At 40.7% G+C, this 20,862-nt stretch overlaps 1 protein-coding gene across 2 annotated transcripts in view; it reads right to left on the bottom strand.

Annotated features, from left to right (window-relative positions):
• LOC135789567 (zwei Ig domain protein zig-8-like) overlaps positions 1–20,862 on the bottom strand; it is a 109,430-nt gene that overhangs the window by 13,407 nt on the left and 75,161 nt on the right. The window contains exons 2-3 of one of the 2 annotated variants that reach the window (XM_065299466.1): positions 7,353–7,567; positions 6,564–6,774 (exon numbers count right to left, since the gene is read on the bottom strand). In XM_065299466.1, coding sequence (XP_065155538.1) covers positions 6,564–6,774; positions 7,353–7,567 — 426 coding nt within the window. Of the gene's footprint in view, positions 1–6,563; positions 6,787–7,352; positions 7,568–20,862 lie in introns of both variants that reach the window. The other variant, XM_065299465.1, reaches the window with a different exon arrangement.

Raw genomic sequence — 20,862 nt, 5'->3', positions numbered from 1 at the left:
ACACCACGCTGCCATCCGGGACACATCAGGAAAGAATGGAAATATCGAATAATAAAAGAACAACAGCGACGCACGTCCCTGCATGCGCACACGTAAGAAAAGCAAGAATTGAAGAATGAAAACATAAAGGAAAAGCGGTATGAATGAAAAAAGGATGTGTCAAAAGAATTTACGGTGCTTTTGATCCGAGCGAGCGAACACTTCCAGGGTTGCAAACGCGACGGACTACAATGCCAACGTGCTCAAAGTGGAAATGTATGAATAAAAAAAAATTCAATTCGTGTGCTGCTCGCGCGGCAGAAAGCTCGCTGCCGGCCGCCACGATTTTCCGGCGCGGTTCGCACAAGTTTGTGTGAGTGCGGGGGTGTGTACATACCCGCGTTTGTTATTGTGCGCACTTCGAATGGAATATTGAATAGCTCTCGCAATGGAATGTATCATAACACGCACCGCATACCAATGTAACACAACAAATAATTACATTCGCGTGCAAAACGCGCTGCTCATTGCCTATCGACTGCGTTTGTTTACGGCCGCGGTTATATGTGTTATATAAATATAACAGTCAATGACGATAAGCGTATTTTACATATATCTTGCGTCTACGAAAATTGCCCATCGTCTTATAATCAAAAATTTATAGAAGAGTAGTATGTTGAAATATATACTGTGAAAGTTGCTGAGCGGGAAATATTCATAAAGTTATAAAAAATTTAATCTTACAAAGAAAATATTTAAATTCATTAAAACTGTGCAATGAATTTTTCTTCGTTTCTTCTGCGACTGTGAAATAACTTTAATAAACTAAGACGTTTTCCAACTTCAACGTTTATATGCCCTGCTCTCCGTTTGTCTTTTTGTGTGGGCGTTGGTCTTTTTTTCTGCTTCTTGCGTTCCGCGTTTGTTTTTTTCCCTGCAACTAGGTCTCTATGCGGGCTCGGAATGATTTATTACGGGAAAACAAAACGCGAAAGCGAACTCCGGGCGGGCTAGTAAAGTGACATAAACAATTTTAATTTGCTCGTTTTCTAGCCGACATGCGGCATCCTTTAAAACAAAGCAGGAAACGCTCGAGTTGCGGATGTGTGTGTGTGTGCATTATAAAAAAGTGCATAATGCACGAAATTGATTTTGGTGATTGTTATGACAACAGCAGAATGGAGGCAATCAAGTGAATGTTATTTTAAAACTGCGCCAACATTGTTGACAACTGGATGACGCAGCGCAGCGGATGTGGTAGTGCGCGAACGGAAATTGCAAATTAAACAGGAAAACATCGAAGTTGTCAGATTTAAATCGAGATTCCAATTGGTTTACTTCAAAGTCGGATTTATACGCGGCGTGAAATTATTATTTAGAAAACTGTTGCAGACAGCTTTCGAAAATATTTATTTATCATTTATTGTTTCACCTCAAGATGAGGAGAGGTCGGTGAAGACTGTATGCGAACGTGTACAAAGCAAAACGCCCTCGGCAATACGCGATATCGCAGAGGGTCGTTACGTAACATCGACTCCGCAGCCGGCGAGAGAAACCTGCGCCACTCTGCAGTCTGCTGCTTCGCAACGCTCTTCTCGTAGACTTTAGACCAAAACGTCTGCTTCTGGAACCGTTTCGCTACCTTTACCTTCTATTTATGTTTTATCTATATGTATTATGGCCGAGAGGCAAATGAAATCCTTTACATTTTGCGGTCGGCTTTCCAGTCTCGTTTCGTCGTTTCCTGCGCCAATTCCACCACCACCACCCATCCCACCTCTCAAAATGAAGATTCTCACATACATATATGCAGCGTCAAAGTCTCTCTGCCCCCGAGATAGCCCGCGTTCTAAATTCTCGCTTTGCTTCATCAATTCGTCTTCTTTTCGTGAGGTCTTGGTCTTCGTGCGCCGTTCTGTATTATAAATTTGTCCCGTCGTGCATCAATTTTTAAAATGTCGACCCACATCCACATCTACACCCGCGCTGGGACAAAACGGACGCGAGTGGCGCGTGAATAAAAAGTGGCCGAGTGGGGCGAGCGGAAAGCTCGGGTCTTCGTGTCGCACGGCATAAAATAAGATGAGCCGACTTTGCGGTACCAATGGTCTCCTCTTTCCGGGTTCTAGTACTATCACTGCTTCAGTTCAGTGACTGAGTTATCCGTTTATCTCGGAATATTTTTTCAGTGCAGCGTATGCCAACTGCTAACAAGAGAAGGATAGACAAGTGGAACGTATGTGAGCATATTTTCCTAAATGCCTTGCGCCAGATACAATAGTTAAACTTTTTTTTTGCATCTCACCTTCGCCACGCCGAAAAAGGCGTCGATAGTGTGTGCAAAAACAGGACACCATGTTCTTTTCGTTTAGGGGAAGTATTACAGCGGTCCTTAGTCCTTACTGCGCGTCTTTTTATATATCTACAATGTCCTTCAATGTGGTCTCGTTCCGCACGCCGCGTTTTTATATTTTCCGCATAACATAAGATGCGTGCGTTTAGAGAGGACAAGAGAAACCATCAAATTCGAAACGTTATGGTTTTGCCTTTTTCCGTATGCCCCTACGAGTTGTATCATACACGCAAACGTACGAAACACTATGTATTATGATAATACTGACCTAAATTCCAAATCTGAACTTGCTAAATGTGCCAAAATCTACCAGCCGAATTCATATGGCTTGTTTACATTGGTGCCAATGCTAAATGTAATACGATATCATGTATATAAACCCAAACCGATGTTTGCCAAATTTATACTGCATATAAATACAGTCACCGTAAATTATATTAAGAAAATGTTCAAGAACTCCACATTAGTGCAGTCTAATGTCACTTAGAAACTCAACTTGAAAAAACAGTCAATGGCTTAATGTGCAACTAAAAGTTTGCCAATCATTACGTTTGTGTCTCATTCCGTGCGGCGTCCGCAATGTTGGCTTTTAATTAACACCGACGCAGTGGTTTGCACCCAAAAAGCGCATGACGCTCACATTCACTAACATCTGCATTTAAACCTGCTTCTATTTAATTAAATTACTAGCCAGGACCAAATCCTATACTGCATGTTAAGCCGCCAGTTTGCATTGAACATAGAGTAAAATATGTCTCCGCGGCAACGCGTGAACACGATTTCATCGACATGCGCACAATATGGCCGACGATAAATCGTGCACAAGAATATTTTTTTACGTTTTTTTTTTATTTAAGCCCCTAGGGTGGTTTAACATTAACATGCAAATATATCTAAACAAAGCGCGGATTTAAATACAAAATTATTCAAATATCTAAAAAATATAAAATAAAATGCTTTGCGCATTCTTGAAATATATTATTATGTATATAGAAGCAAGTGTTTGTAACTTCGCTAAAATGACATTACGCGTTCGAGAAATTAACTTACTGCACTGCTAAAATACGAGCCGGTTCCAAGTTGGAAGTTGTGACTGTTTCCTACTTCTTCTTGTGAGAGTTCCACGACCCGCGCCAACTTCCAGCGTTAGCTAATACAGTATCTTACGGTAATGTTGCAAAGAACTAAAGACAAAATCTAATTGACTCGTAATTAGACTATTAGTATGCACGGCTGCAACGTTTGCGGCGCTCCTCATAATTGTACACCACTCTAATCTGCCTCTGCTTGCTACTTGGAAGAAGCCGAGAGTTTCGTGCAATGCAAGCGGAGCGTAATCGCGAAATAAAGGCGCTTGATATTTTTAATTGCATGTAACCAGCAAAAGCGTATTGTTCGTAAGTTTTACTCTAAATTACGAATTTATCATCTTTATGTCCACAAACTTATTTAAATGATTTAAATATTAATTTATGACAATTCTATTTCTACGATAGTTAAAAGTTCTAAATTGTGGGAACAGATGTGTACGCACATATTAAATTCATTAAAATGCATTAATATTCCATATTCAAATATTCCCATACTGAAGCGAGTGTTGATTACATTAAAAATTTTAATTTAAACAAATTTCCCCTTTTGCAAGCGCTCGTGTAACGCGGTTATAAATTTAAGAGAATTAGCAACAGTTCAAACGGACAATAGTCATAATCATAATAATAAAAGATCAATTTAATTGGTAATTTGTACGGAATAATCAGCGATATCAGCAGCCGATTGTATATTTGCGCAGCACGCTTTGGATACTTTAGTTTACCGGATACACTATACAATTATTATCCCACTCGACTGAAATTTGAAACATACATGTATTGTAATATATTGTGTAAAAATTCGAAATGTAAATGTGAAATGTAAATACGCCGCCGCATTTGTTAATATTTATTTATAATTACTGCAGCGCGTTCCAATATTTGCTTGAAATTTAAATTCATATACAATGTTTATCAGCACGTTCGAGTATTTCAGAGACGTCAGATAATATTGTGTTCAGTTGTGAGGCGGATAAATGAGAATACGTTATATCCTAATAATAAATTGCAATTGGCTTAAACAAGTTTATTGTGCTATAAATATCCTGATGTATTTAATTACGTAAATTGTAACGAAAAAGTAAATATTAGTTCGGTTTTTTGGGTCTTTGTGTTTGGGGGCACTTTATAAATTTGCCTGAACAAATAGAAAGAGCGCCAAAACTGGTAATGCGATAGTCCAGATAGCGAAATATCGAACAAACAAATCTAGTCGGTATTGACATTAAAGGGGTGTGCGTGCGTGTAGTGCGTGGGCTGAATCGCGTTTCACAGTGATATTATGATGCGTATGCCAAAATAAGGGCGTGAATCTATTTTCGCTTTGGCTGCGCATTGTACACGCGTGGATTTTGAAGTATTGCAGCTATTTGTTAGTACCGCGTTATAATCACCCCGGAACAATGCCGCAACATTCCCCTACTCCATAGAAAACAAATGGTTTGACACACAAAATACACGACTAGTTATGGTGTGATATCAATTAAAGCTAATCAATGTTTAAAATTAAAATTTTTCCGAAAAACATTTCCAAGAAAGTCTTTTAATCCTAAATTTCTCAGATTGACAGAACAAGTGTTCGTTTTCGCACTCAGCACCCATGAAAGTCGTTCAGGTATGTGAGTCCACTTGTATAACCAGATTATGCCTCTTTTCGCCAACTTACGTCGCGCTAACTTATGTCCTTTCATATCCACCGAGCACGAACAATGAAACGTCATGAACTGTATGAGAAACTTTCATCCAAAAGCACAAGCACGCCTCGTCTAGTTCATTTGTTGCTGTGCGCATTGCCCACACACGTCTGATACGCTCTGCGTTAGCAAAACCTCAAGTAACACGTATCAACGTGTGGCGTCGCGGTGACCAATAAATCATTAAGATAAATATTTTTTCGTCGCTGGCGTTCGAATGAACGCGTCGTCGGTGGCGCGCACCATTGCGAAATGAATCAAGTTATACGCTCGTGGACAGTTCCATTACGGTCGTACTGGAATCCACTTTCTTTACGTTCCGAGTCCTTTTCTCTGAATTTCTTGTTGCCAACGTGCAGCAGCCTCGCGCCACATATTTCTTTCTCTTTCGTTCATATCTTCACTAGGTGTGCGCGTTGCTTTATAAGCTGCTTCTTCATCTCAGCGAGGTTGAATGTTGAATATTAGGGCGGAGACGAACATTTTCTATTAAAAAGCTCATGCAGTATTCATTATTGTATCCAAAACAGAGGCGACGCGGCGTAGAAAAAATAGGACACGCTGAGAAAACGCAAAAACCACGTCTTTCAGTCTTTCAAATTATATGATGATATGACGTCGTCATTCTTTGTGTGAAATATTTGTGTAATTGAGTTTAAAACATGAATAAATACGAGCAGACTTCTTTGCGTTACTTCTTTATTAACGACCTTCCTCAGTTGGATTTATTATTTATCCTTTTCAGCGAAGCGTAAATAAGATAAGATGATAGGTACCTTGGCATTTAAATATTCATCCGCATTCATTCTCCATCTTAGGTATTTTTCAACCCACGTCCTTGTTTTCTTATGCTTAACACACACATACACATACACCACGAACGGTTCTTATTCGACTAAACGCTTTACTGTTTATCGCGTCAAAATTGCGAATTTTATCTCATACCTGCCGCTTGTTTTCGTCTTTGCAGCATGATATTCGTAAAAACATCCCAGGCACAATGTTGATCCCGTGCATCCGCAAACATCAAATATCGAACCTTTTCAAGAGGGTCAAACATTAATACACGCGCCGACAACGCGAACCCTTTTGATAATCTGAAAGGCTTTCGACTATTATTTGCAGCGTTATTATTTTGAATGAATTATTACCCGGCATAATTAAAATAACATTAATTTGCGCCCTGACAGGTCGATATTATTTGGCTTGTTGCTCTTTTTGCTCTCTGCCGATGGCTTTTCGACAAAATGCAAAAGCTAATTTACTCACGTTTGGATCCCAACTGAACTATTCATGCTGCGCACATAATTTCTATTTAATGCTTTGGTTTTCAATGCGGACAATTTGTAATTAATTTGTGTGGCCCTTTTGATGCGTCGCGTATATTATAATTATTAATTTAAATAATTAATCAATTAGTGTGATTATTATGTAATAGATACTCACCGATCACGGTGAGATGAATAAAATGGCTAAGATGCGGTGTGGAAGACACCTGACATTCGTAGATGCCCGAATCCCGATGCTGCGGGTACTTAATCTGTAGTATCCAGTCTTCTGTGTGCGGCTGGTGGATGGCGCGGAATCGCTGATCCGAAGTGTACGTGTAACGCCCGACCGTCAAAAGGTGCACATCTCTATGTCTCACCCACGACACCTGCAGAGATATCTGAAAGGTTTTACTTGTCACACAAATGCAAGCTTCGGCCACTTAGGATATATAAAATCAATAAACGCAATCAACTATCTGAAGACAATAAAGTGATGAGAAGCACAACTGAAAGAAAAACTGTTGTTAACAGTTGAACTTTTTGGACAATTTCAAAAACGTGTTTGTTAGAATGGATTTGTTTTTCACATGAAGCGAGCAAAGCTTAAAAATTAAAAAAAAAACTTTCCAGTGACAATTTTAATCAGCTTTGCTTCAGTCTAGAAAACATACGCGTACAGCTGACAGGTATATGGACTTTGTGGCCAAATACGAAATAAAAACAAAAGAGTACTCGGAAAAAAGTTGCTATGTTGTCTGTGTTTTTTTGCAAAGTCACTGTTGTCAGTCCAACTTTACAATTAAAAATTGATAAACACGCCAATCGTCTGCGCGCGTCAAGGCGATTGTGATGTTAGCACTCGAAGTCAAAGTGATGAAACACGATGAATGCTATAAATGGATTAGCTGGGCATCGATGCGAATACAAATGAAGGCTTCGATGCGAAACGTTCGAAATAACTCACCGTTCTGTTCGCTAAATTTTTAACGCGGCAATTAAGATAAGCCGTCTTGCCGAGCAGCGCCGTGACGTTCTTTGAATATGCTATGTCGAAGTGTGGGCCGCGCGCCGCATTCGCAGCACTGCCGCCTGCGCCGCCTGCGCCGCCTCCGCTGCCACCGCCGCCGTCCGCCAGTGAGTTGCCGGCCGCGCTCCCGCTGGACTGCACTGCGCATAATACTGCAGACAGAAAGAACGGACAAGAATTACACAACTTTGTTAGCAAGGCGCGCGTGATGCATGCACAGAGTCAGCATTAGTTAAATCTAGTGCTTAAAAACAGCCGGGGATTAACAAGTTCGCGCATTAAGCGCGCAACTTTTATGAAACATTGTGTCATCTGATGAAATACGTCAATAGTTTTAGTACAACATGTCCCAAACAGTCAAATATATTATTTACAATAAACATTTTAAATAAATTTCTAAAACCAAAGAAAAAACTCCTGAAAACTCTAAATCTTACCCTCCTAAGATAAGAAAAACATTTTACTGCCCGACTAGACCACAAAAAAATATGAATGGATTCCTCGTGAGTGCCGAAGTTTCACTTCAATTATTCTATTCGCCTTGGTTTGTGTTAATTATCGCAACTTGTTTCGTCGCGCCGAGTACAGGAGTTGGTGGTACTGCCGCTAACCGATCAAACATGCGCGTACAATATAGTCTGGCTTCGTGTTCAGCGCTTAACGAACGAGACATCTCATGTGTCGGCGCACACAACTAGCCTAGTTTTAGCGGTCTTAATTAAAATTGTGCAATTCTAGCATCGCGCGCACCACCACCACAAACTGGAATGCACGCGCGCGCCCGCCCGGCAATGCCCGGCGCCTCCACCAAAAAGGGGCAGCGAGGTGTCGTCGTAGCGAAATTAATTAGCCTGAAATGCTAATAGCTGCCGTAAATTTTCATATAGTCTACTTTAATTTAGATTAAATACAGTCGCCCGGAATGTATTATCTGATAATGTGAACTAACAGTTTCTAGGTTATAAGGACACGCGGAACAGGACTGAGAAATCGTCGCGTTGCTCCCCGAAATACTAGAACTATGAGCAGCAGTGGCGCAGAGAGTGTTGCCGTGTAGAGGAGCTTTTGAGAAACTATGCGGGCTCACACCAGAGCTATGTGTGCATGGTACTAGATAGAAGTGGTGAGGAAGCACACACTCAGCGATGGTGGAGTTCCGGCGTCCGTCACGCGCCGCCCCGGCTGCGAAAACTAGATCGTGTTACGCGACTTTAACAATGCTTGACGAATTTTCCAAATTCCATGATTGTCATTACGCTCCACACATGCTTATGAAGACTTGTCTACTTCATTTGGCAATATCACCGCTTGAAGATGTTGCAAATCTTGCAATTTGTAGCAAAATATTTGTACATTTCGCTACAAATCACTATCAATTTATTTTTATTCATAAAACTGCTGCGTCTGCTGTCTGCCTGATGTCGCATGATTGTGGAAGTACGCATGTGAATGCGTCTGATTCCTCCACAATGTATACCTACTAGGTTTGGTATTAGTACTAGAAGGAGAAGCCCACCATCGTAACGCCCGAAACTTCATGCATTTTTCATTTATTTTCACATTTGCAATTCGATGCTTGGAAATCCGGCCTCGATATGTGTGTGCATGCTTAATACGAATATCGTCGTTATATTTCGGTCGATTTGCGCACACAATCGCTCTTTTTCCGCACCAATTTATAGGTGAGTTTAGTACGGGGTGTATAGCGTATCCACCCTTTCGGCGCGTTCTTCAATTTCGCGCGGCATGTATGGCATCCCCAATGTGGGCTGGCTTGGCGCAAAGCCACAACAACAAAAAGAAGCACAACACGTCGAAAAAGTACGCAACACACAACGCGTGGGCGACCCGGGTCGGTCGAAACCAAGCGTGCAAGGATTTTTATTGGCAATTATTTTTAGATTATATCGGCAGGGCGCACACGATGCTCGTCGAATTTCATACATTTTGTTAGGCAAACGAGCGTATATCCACCGGTGCTGTTACCGACCACCGCGTTGGATGATATCCTGAGTTGATTCACTCGGGTTTCACAACAGTAATGATATTGCATTCATTGCAACTGTTGTTTAATGTTTGTTGGTCGATTTTATGCCATGTAATGGATTTTGTCAAATTACTTTGCATTTTATTACTAATGGATTAACCAGAAAGCAAATAAGCAACCAGTTAGTCATCTGATGAAGAAGTTGCCTACTTAATAACGCATAACATAATCTATCATATGCAGACAGGCACATGACGCTGTTAGGGCATTGACATCAATAAAAAAATATAAACAGAGTAAACAATAATATCATAAGAACTGAAGCAGAACAATTACATTCTTTTTTTCATCAGGAATAAACTAATTTACTGATTGAATGGAATGCACTGAACACAAATGAAACAAATATTGATTTGTTCATACCACAATACCTAAAATGCACACCTTTTCAGCATTGCTTGTGCACGATGCAAGAGATAATATTCACTCGGCAGGTATGAAAGGAAAACAAAATGCAAACATATTCAAATCATATGGAAACTCAATTTTTGCCATTCTGCCACCTTTGCACGTTTGCTTGACCTCCTCTTCATGCACTAGTAAAGTGCGCGTCGAACATAAACAGGTGAATAGAGCGCAAAGAATACAAGTAGGTATGAGTGCATTATTGTCAAAATCGATAACACACCCTCTTCTGCATACACGCGAACAGAGCCCTAAGCGTACCTGCGCACCAAAGTACAATGCCATTCAGTTACACATAGCCTTCAGCATTTTATTTCCAGTTTGGTCCTTTGTTGAGAGGTACGATGCATGCATGAATAAGCCTGCACGTTTGTGCCCCCGCCGCGTTTGGTAGGGAACAGGAAAACGCCGCTGGACCATCGGGCATATGTCGAACCAGGAAAAAAATATAAAGGACTTAAAAGACGTAAGATTATTTGGTCGCGCTCCATCTTTGAGCACCTCACAAGACACTCTCCAACATGCTGCTTTTATATTTGAGTGTTTGACCCTCTCACAGCAGGGAAACCATCCATTTCAGGATAGACCAAGGAGATTTCGACAGAATCTATTCCATGTGCAAATGTATCGCCATTGAATATTGAGTTTTCGACAAATCAAAGCACACACACTCGCAATCAACTCGTATACACAGGTGGGATGTCGTCGCGTAAATATGTATGACTTGAGAATTGGAATCGGGCAAAATTGGTACAGTGGGAAGCAACAAACCTTCCACGTTTTGCATAATTGTGGATAAACTTGCTAACAATCCATGCGTTCACATCGTGTATATGCATATTTCGGGCAACCCTTCCTGGTTTGTTGCAAAATTCCTCAAATTATTAGTAAACTCGATTACGTGTACCTTCTCGGCTTGAGTTGGCAAAGTGTCGAAGTCAATCTATAACAATAATTTATGCGAGCAACCTGCAGACATGTCAAATAATATCAATCTCAGATTCATTAATATCCATTAAGTAACTTTTTCATATTCGGGGTAATCATCAGAATAAACGAGCAGCAGTTTGAAAACTAGACGCTTGAACACTTTTTATGCGTCTTTAATTTATATATAATAAGCTAAAAAGTTGTGGTTTGGCCATAGCAATTTATTTCATGCTATAATCGCGTTCGCCACAACCGAAATACAAAAAAAAATTGTCGCGTGGTCGATGAAACTTTATTTAGCTTTTTATTTTCTCCTATTTCTTTTCGCTAGCAGCCAGTCTATAAAACACAATTTTCGTTTTTATATATGAGGTACTAACTTATCCGTATATATTCGTCGTGAATAAATTATAGTAAATAGTAAATCGATTGTTAACTACTTTAGTATTTTTCATCAAGTGGCTGGCGATGTTTTTTGTTCGTGCTGGGTGTTTTTACGCAAACATACTATTAAAATTATATGCCTTCTCAACCACCATAAGTTGGCTATCGTGCTGCGGTGGCAAATTCCACATTTGCCCATTGCGTTGATGATTTCGTTGAACGTCTACTTTACGAGCGCGCCTGCAACTGCTGAGAAAATAGCTTTTCTTTTTCAAATTAATTAATAAACAACACACTTGCGGCGAGGCAAACGTTTGCGTGCCGCATGCAATCGAAATGCATCGAACAAAATTGCATTTCAAGAGGTTTCCGAATTGCAATTCCGCTTTGCCGAATGCGTACGTGCGCACCCTCTACGAATGTGTGCCGTTTTAAAGAGCGTGAGAACGGAGAACATAAACGCGAAGCGTACTTATTAAAGTACTTCCACATGCCTACTGATAAGTGGCAATACAGTGTGGGCTTTATAAACAAATTAATTTATTTGAATTAATAGCAGTGCCAAATTTAAAATCTTTTCACATAAATACCTGTTTTGATAACTTCGGGATTTAAAGATAAATTAATATTAACTTTGCATAGAAGTTCAGCTAGTCTTGTAAATAAATATGTTTAGCAACCGTACGTGCACGACCCAATATCATCTTGAAAGCTTCGCCCTGGTTGCTATTTACGGCGTGCGATGGCAAACTCGCTAACTCACTAACAGCGAACAGAGAAGCGCGGCCCCAAGTAATTGCAAACTTAAAACTAGGTCCCTCTTTATCCATAGTTCAATAATACAATGTAAAATTAGATTTCATTACCGTATCCGCGCTGGCGTGGCTGCGCCAACGAGTTTCCATTTAGGTAACAACGACAAAATGCACAATACCTAATTTATATTATTCGCGCAATCTTTACCACCTTCGGCGCTCGTGTTTCTCGGCGGCGCATTACTTTAAATTGAGTTAAAAATAACGAACTTCTCTCGGGAGTCGGCGCGAAGATGGAATGCTGGTAATCCGAGATCTCGGAGACAACCGAAATGCTTCGCGCTTTTTTAACACGAATTCACAGAAAGTATAAATGTGAGCTGTCGTTGTTGTGTTTGATGTATATGTCGAGTAAATAGGAATTTGTAATTTAATCTTTGTTTGCTCACAGGGAGTTTTCTTGTGGACGGGAATGAAAATAACGAGACAAATGTGTCAATCTACATTTTTCTAGATAACTACTTACAAAAACAAGAATTCCCCAATTCTGATTCTAGTAAAATTAGAAGTCTTGGTAAAAGAAACTAATTACCCATTTGATTACATTTTGTAATCAAGCTGCGCCTGAATTACATGCAAAAACAGTGTACGTATCAAGTTCTCAGCTTTTGGCTTTATAACATCTTAGACCATGGACGGTAACACGCCTGACGATGACTATGAAACTTTGACTAAAACAAAATACCTGTTTGTGCTTTTAGAGCCCCATCTAGACGACCTCTCATTGAATTGTTTCAAACCCGATTTTGCGAGCCGCCCGGCGTCGCCTCGAGAAGAAGCGACATGGATACTCATTTTCACTTCTTACACACTCGCCAACAAAGCACACGCCAGTCATACACCTACACCAAGCTAACTCTTGCTGGTGCGCGCTAAGAGTCTCAGAAAACCTAAGCGAACCTAAGAGAAAATGCAAATATCATACTTGCGCACCTAGAGTACACAGTGACACATTTATATAAATAAGGCCAAAGTGACAAAGAGCAAAAAAATTGTACCCGAGGATGACATTCGCAAATAGAAGCAGTGAGAGAGCAGGATAGCAAAAAAAAAAGCGTAAATAGAATATGTGACACCAGCAGGTGAAACCCTGCGTCGTAGAAATATCCCCGAATGTAAAAAACTTTGATGCAAAAAATGTCAAATGTAACAAAAAGTATAAATACCTAGACAATTGTATAGACAGCCTAAAAAACCGCACAAATCCCCACGAATCTAAAAAGCATCCATCGAATATGTGTCACTGCGCTAAAAAGTGCAATAAAAAATGTATTTGTGCTACGTCCAATCGATTATGAAGCGAAGAATAGACGCACGGGCCGGCGCAATTTAGCGAACATAAAGGTTTAATAAATATGAATGCGCAGAAAGTGCGCGGCAATGCACAGCGTTGAGTTTTGATAAATTGCTTCCATTTAAAAATCCCATTTCTGCCGACGGAGCACGGACGCAACAATACCAAGTGACAAGTATTGCGTAATTTCATCCTCGATTTCAATCTTAAGCGATCTAGTAGTTTCGGTAGATGTGATATATATTCACCGATCGCAATATCGGTGTGTTAATTTTGGATGAGAGCGGGTTACGCGCGTGAGATAAATTAAATTTTACGAGCGCTGCGTGCCCTAAAACACTCCCACACACCAACAACACACGAGTACAACCTATGCACTTATCATCACGGGAAAGCAGCATCTCCGCTGTAAGAAATGCACGTTTCTAGGCGAAACACTGCAGCAACTGCATCGCTCTGCCCGGCAGCCGTTACGTTAGTTACTTATGCATGCAGCATTATCGTAAACCTTGCAGTGTGCTGGATGGAAACGCCCTGCACAAGGACACTACTCCTCCTGTGTGTGAATCTGTGTGCGATCGCACTAAAACTTAACTTGTGTTTTGTAATTCGACTTCGGTTGCTGTGTTATAATTTCCAGTTCGGCAGTATTCATGTTCATGCTCGTGCATGTTGTCTAAGCCATAACAAAGTGGCTTATCTCAGCATTCTCGTCCGAAGTTTTCGTAATTTAAGCGTTGATATATTTTGCGAACACAACGCCAACAATGGGACGCGGAACCTCAAAATATGATCTGCGAGAGATGAGGCGAAGACTTGTGGATCCTAAATAAACGCTTTGAAACTTGGCAGGATCTATTTGTTATCATCGTAAACCTTTAATGGACGCCGGCCACTAAAGTGTATTAGGTAATAGTTTGCGAACGTTTAATTACTATGCAGTCTTATTGAATTATATTCAACATCACTTATCTTAGGATCTAACCCAGTGGTTCCTAACCATTTCAATACAGTTTTGTTTGAGTAAAATAGGAAAAATTACATATTAGGGTACTTCCTATGGGTTTCAAATATGGAACTCTTCTTCAACTGTGATCTGATGATAAAAATTCGAGAAATTGCATAATTTTTAACAGGGAGTTCAAAAATAGCTATTTTTTTAATAGAATTCTAATGGTTTACACTTCTAACCCTTGGACCCTGACACCGAGTGTTTAAAGAAATGATCACACATTTGTCTGTTATCTCAGCAAACATATGTATCTTGTTCTAATTAATTCCGTCAAACGTTTGTCGCTTGTCCGCCACATCTCTAAGCCCCCTCCGCGTAAAACCCTTTATTATCATCCGGCGTGTAATTCCGACCGGTAGACGAGCAGTTAAAAGATTATTCATGTTGAATGTACGTGCGTCCCCTGGTTGCCAGCAATCTACCGCGGTGCATTCAGGCTCACAAAACCACGCACGTGTACACAACGCGGTGCTGGTGGTGGTTATCCAGCCACACAAAGTGTTTCCACCGTCGCCCTCAGAAAAAGCGGAAGACCAGAAGACAGCCGGTGGTGGTGATGTGCTGAAACGGCCACGGCGGTCACACGTAGCAAGCAAAAAAATAGAAAAAACACTGGAGAAAAACGAGGCCGGATTCGGAATGACGTTTTAATTACCTCGCGACAAGAGAAATAAAAATGCCCACGCCGGAGAGCAAGTGATGTACGACCGGGGATAAAGTCAACGCAAACAGGAAACGCGAGAGATGAAACCTTTTAATTGTCACCGTAAATATTTACTTGCATATATACGAGCAATATCAGTATCGCTATTGTTTTCAAATCGGAAAAACGGACATCATGTCAGTACGAATGTAAAAATACTTCCGCATATCCCGAATGATAGAAGTTGTATTTCTTTTTTTTTTTGCAAAAGGAAGCGCTATTTATGAGTCGAAAATCGCCGAAAACTTTTTGATTGACTTTTATTGATGATCGATATCGTGCTTTCGACACTGTATAAAACTAAACTAATCCGTCTCTTGATTTTGACGTCCATATAACCTGCAGTATCCCTGAAGTGGAGTTCCCGAGAATTATAATCGAGTTTTCTTTACTTTTTTATGTCTATCAGCGAATATAAAGCATCCGCAAACATGGTTATACTATATTGCATTAATGTATTATAAATTATTCACTTCAAACTTCCAATAGCGTCAATATACGACCTCGTATGGGCAATATAGGTTAGGTTCCGTAAGTAAACCTAAATAGCGATTTGTGAGTTGCTACTGCAAAGTATTACAGCTTTGCAATAGGTTGTAAACATAAGTATGCAAGACATGTTTGGAGTGCTTCCCCTTTTTTGATTCTGCAATCGTGTTTCATATTGTTTTATTGCAACGAATATGCCCTTACGACGTCTCCAAGGTATTCCACGTGCAGTCCTATTTCCATCAGGAAGGAAATTGAAATGCCGGGCCATGGACGACGATCATTGCCAAAGGGCCAACGAAGAGACGACAGAAAACGAATGAGACGCGGCTTCGGATGAGGTCTGCGACGAGTTGAAGAGGCGTGCGGCGACGCAGATCGATTTTTTACATCGGCGAGACACACGCCGAGCCTTCACCAAATTGGTACAAATTGTTTTTTAGTTCAAGCCGGGCTTTTCTAAATCGACGGGATCACAAAAAATATTTATCTACTCGCTCGACTTTCTCGACTCTTTAACTCCGGCGCATGCGGACAGTTATGTGTTTAGACATTCTGCGTCGAAAAGCCGAGAAGAAAAGGAGTAAATGACTATAGTACGCGCTTAGTTTAGGCTATAGGAAGCATAAGATACGAGTATAAATGGACTGCCACTTTCGTTTTAACGGGACGAGATTGGAAGGACAAAGGATATCGTCATTGTTATTTACGATTTGGTAATATTTATCGTTGGGAGATATGTAGGCCAAACGGAAACAGGATAAATTCAAGACCCAAAGGGCGGAAACTTGGATTTGCGTCTCCTTCGTGCGGTAATCAAAAGTGGAAATAGTAAAAAATTGTTATGAGGATTATTATTTTATTAGTATTTCTACGAATGCACGCTGTCGAGTATTGAATACCAACTTATAATAGGGTCATTTCAAATAATGGAGCCCCAACAGTCCATTGTGCCCGCATTATTTTCAATTACAATGCATTTGCATTGCAGCGGCATTATGCGGGAATCTCGTTAGCTCTCAATACTCGGACTGTGCTCCCCTTGCGCTCAAATTGCAAGGGAATGGCGCAATAATAAAAAAATATATAATACCGTAAGGATTCGCCGGGGAGTTCTACGTCTCAAGAAGCAAAACGAGGGAGGAGGCAGTCGTAAGTTAGAATGCGTGTACTGGGTGCTTAATAGACGTTGAAATTTGTTCGCGACTTGCAAAAGTTATATATGTATACCTTCACTGACTTCAGTTATGCAAAACGGAGAAAAACGCCCGCACGAAGGGGAAGCAATCCGGAGGATGATAATAACCATGGTACAATAACGACATTACTGGTGCTTGGGAAATGACTTCACGGCCGGGCCGGCGAGACAAAACAAAAACAGCAACGGGCCGAGACAAAAAGAAAGCAGCCGCGTAATGGCAAAGCGGACATGAAAAATAGCGTGATGAATGTCGTTCGACTCGTTTTCTACATATATTGCACGAGTCTGCTGGTCTCAACGGCGTTTACTGTCGGCGGCTCGTCGTAAAAATGTTATTCGGCACGAATGCACCGGTACGTTAAAGGAACTTTAGTTACATTCTAATATTACCCGATATTGTTATTACGTACAATCGGATCGTGTCGACAAAAGCGCACTGTGGCAAATAGGTTATGTCTTCGTTGCACGAAGCGGCCATTTTTGCGTGACCAGATTATGCTTTGCATGGAGACATTACGTTAAACAGCAAATTTTGCCTCCTGAGTAAATTATAATCTCGTCGCTAAATTGAAAAGTATTCTCTGCTAAAACTTTCCATGTGCCGTACCCTCTGGCATAGGTTAACCTGTTGTGAAACTATTTATAAACTTAGAAATACTTTTTGTTTTCCGCTGCGCTCCCTTTTGGCATATTTTAGTCTATCCACTCGTCATGCTCTGATGTTTCGCCTGGGATAGACTTACATTGTTGCCGCAAAGTAGTGAAACCTGTTGGGACACCCTTTTAAAATATTTTATAAACTTTCCCGGCTAGCGCACGCGAACGCATCGAGAAAATATTTGCATAGCGGCGTGTGTTGAGGGAGTAGGAAGATAAATATATCTAGGGTACAAGTGTTTATAAAGTGTCAACCAGATGACTCCTTGCGCTTTCCACCTCGGCAGAACCTGCATTAAAAGTCAGCACGGATGCCACATGCCATGGAAGGGTGTGTTGTGAAGTTGTACAAGTGGTGGGCCTGCTTACCGGGCGGATAAGACAAGACAAGTCGTTAGGCACCTTTTACGTGGCAGTAAAAGAAGAAAAAATGGCGTATGGTATGTGTTGGGTCGCTGGGCTCAATACCCACGCTAGTAGAGCTCACTTGTTTGCAAAACCCGACCGACCGACAACACGGCTTGAGCTAAGAGTTTTAATAGGGATTTAAATTATAAACAAGGTGCGCATATATATCCTGCAACATTAAGTATCTCTGCCCGGGAGATGCGCCATTCACACCTGCCTGCGAGGAGGTAGTAGCTAAGGAGGAACGCTTTACACCGAAGTGGGCGTTGGGGTTTGGACTGGGCCGGGATGAAATAATGCGCGCTTAAGCGCTCCTTATACGGGATGTATGGTGAAAAGGTACGTTATTATCAGCGACGATTTGTAATGAAACTTGGAGCTTGAATTTCTTCCATGTTTCCGCACAAATTTAAGCTGATGGAGTGTTTTTGTGAAATTTCCAGATGAGGCTCAAGAAATGCATTTCTAATATGGTCTCATCCATAATGCAAAGCCACTCCGTCGAATCACATCTGCGTTTTAAATGAAATTTTCTATGACATCTTGTATATTACCAACCAAGTTGCAGGTCTCTGTTTGATATATTAAGTTGTTCAAGTTTTAAAAATGCCTTCAAACTTCCGACGCATGGCAAAAGCAAAAAGTATCAGAAAAAAGTAAACTGAAAAAGTTTACGCTACCAAATTACACAAAAGAAAGTCATAAATAACATAAGCATTGACTGAGACGGGCCCCACTTAAGCAAATTGTTTGCAGTTCGCGAATTTACCTACATCGAAACTATATTTTTGATAAATTCGTGTTTGTAAAGCTAATTTTGTTATTTTTTTGTGTGCGGAATTCATTGACATAATTTCCGAGATGTGGGCAAAACATATCAGAATTTATGAGGGGTGAAATAATTGTCAAAATTGATTAAACGTGATTGGATTATCTACGTTTTAAGCAAAATTGGGAAATACGTTTGGTAAAATATGGAAGTTTGTTAATTACAATTGATATAAATATATTTAACAGCACAGAGTAGGTTTAAATTGATTCAAATACTCATTTAAATTACAAACGATTTTAAAAACATTGATAATAATTACTAAGTAATTATTATTAGTAGATAATATCAATTTATAATTATACTGATTATAATTGAATTAAAATGAAATTGCGTAGTACGGTTCTGTTCCAGTTGGAAATATTACATGGCCGTCGATTTCGATTTTAATTAAATTTTCACGCATTGTTGGGCACACCGCGGAGAGATGGGAAGGAATATCGATATGCGGGGCAGTGCAATCTCTGGGTGCTAAGAGCCAAAAGCACGTATCGAATTTGAACCAAACAGGCGCGAACGTGGAACCACACCCAGACGATTCTTTAGATTTTATATTTTCAGTTGCGTTTTGTGCCATGCAGCAATATGAAAACAGGCACCACACAAAAATGTCTTTTCAATACCTCCGCGGGAAACGAGCGTGAACTAATCTTCAATTATTATTCTCGCTCGCATTCTTAGTGATTTATTTTCGAGCAGTCAGCGCCAGCACACAGGTGGCGGTTGAAAGTCCTTACATAAGGTGTTATTAAAACCATTAGCTTATAGCTTATAATAACTTCAACTCAATTAATTAGTTTTTCAAGTAACTTCCTTAAACTTTGATTCAAAACAATGTTTTCAAAGATATACCATTTGAAGGCACAAGTGACGGTAGAGATCGATTACTTCATGCGAGTATAAATGTGGAAGTCCTTCGAATAAAGTTCGAAGCGTCGTGAATAAGAAAACATGAGCGCAAGTTATGGCGGCACTTTCCACCTCCAAACACAGGTACACAGGTCCTTTATACAAGAATTACGCAGCGCGCCCTCTGCGTATCCAGTGTTTTCGCTTTTTTTCCGCATTGTACTCGTACACACATTCCTAAACTCTTTTTTCTGCTAGCTTTCCTAAACTGAGGGCAAATTGTTGGACAACCCGACGAATAAAACCTCCGGGTCAGGATATTTAAACCTTTTTTGGCTGGCATGCGAGGTAAGTTCCAACGTACACACAATATCGATGACCATTCAGAAAATAATTTTATCCTACCTCTACACGCATCTCACTTCCACGGACTGTTAGCGTTAGTCATCACCAATGTGAACTATATATGTATGTATTGGGATGACTGGAAAGTCATGAGTCGAGTTCATCAGCGCAAGGGTCGTGAGCGAACTTCGAGGTCCCACTCGAAAAGGATGCTATTGTGCCGGGTCGTGCATTGGCGTACTCTTTAAAGGGCAATTCTAATGAAATATCTATAAAGGTCAAGTCGAGTGGGTGCTCCCTCTCTCGGTACCCTGAGATAGATTATCAAAATATTTATGTGTAGAGTTTCCATCTCTGGAGGCAGAGCCCTGGCGAAAATCGATCGCGCTAAATAGATAATAATCTGAGTGCATTTACAACGCCATTAATTTCAGACATGTAAGACAGAATGCAGCATGCAATCAATAATGCTGTTTACGATTTAAGATTCCATTAAAAACGATAACATTATTACAGTCACGAAGAGAACTGACAAATTATCCAAATATTGAAATGAAAAATACGTTTGTGATTTGTGATTTGCAATCTTGCACACGAAACATCGCGCCTTTATCTGTATCCACAGAAAATGGTTGAGGGTTGAGCGTTTCCGGCGATGCACGTATACCACGGAGGCGGCATGCGCCGGTGTGACCTACTAAAGTATTAATCGATGTAAACGATTTTCCGTGTAATGACTTTTATTACACATAATAGTTCTCCGTGCACCCATCAGTCTGAATAGGCTGAACTGGTGCGAAATTTAAAATCAATACGCCGGGCCGAGGCGGCCTACACACGGCAGAGTACGAAGGTGTTAAGATATGCGATGCGACGACGCCGTCACCCCGCCGCCCCCGAGCCGCGCGCGCTTCGAGGTCTTCCTCCTTCGCGCCGAGGAAATTAATGAGCCAGTGAGGAATACAAGGCGCTCTCGGCACCGCTTTTTTGACGAGATTTTTTCGCCCGTACTTCGTGAACGCCTTCGGGCGCAACTACACATACCGACAGAGTACGCTGTGTAGAGAATATGCACAACC

This window comes from Atheta coriaria, unplaced genomic scaffold (genome assembly GCF_025399875.1).
Source record: "Atheta coriaria isolate IRGN ID8LTWV9N9 unplaced genomic scaffold, Caltech_Dcor_3.1 hic_scaffold_3_pilon, whole genome shotgun sequence".
Classification (NCBI taxonomy): domain Eukaryota; kingdom Metazoa; phylum Arthropoda; class Insecta; order Coleoptera; family Staphylinidae; genus Dalotia; species Dalotia coriaria.
Note: the sequence above shows the minus strand (reverse complement) of the source record. Positions and strands in the feature narration are given on the sequence as shown.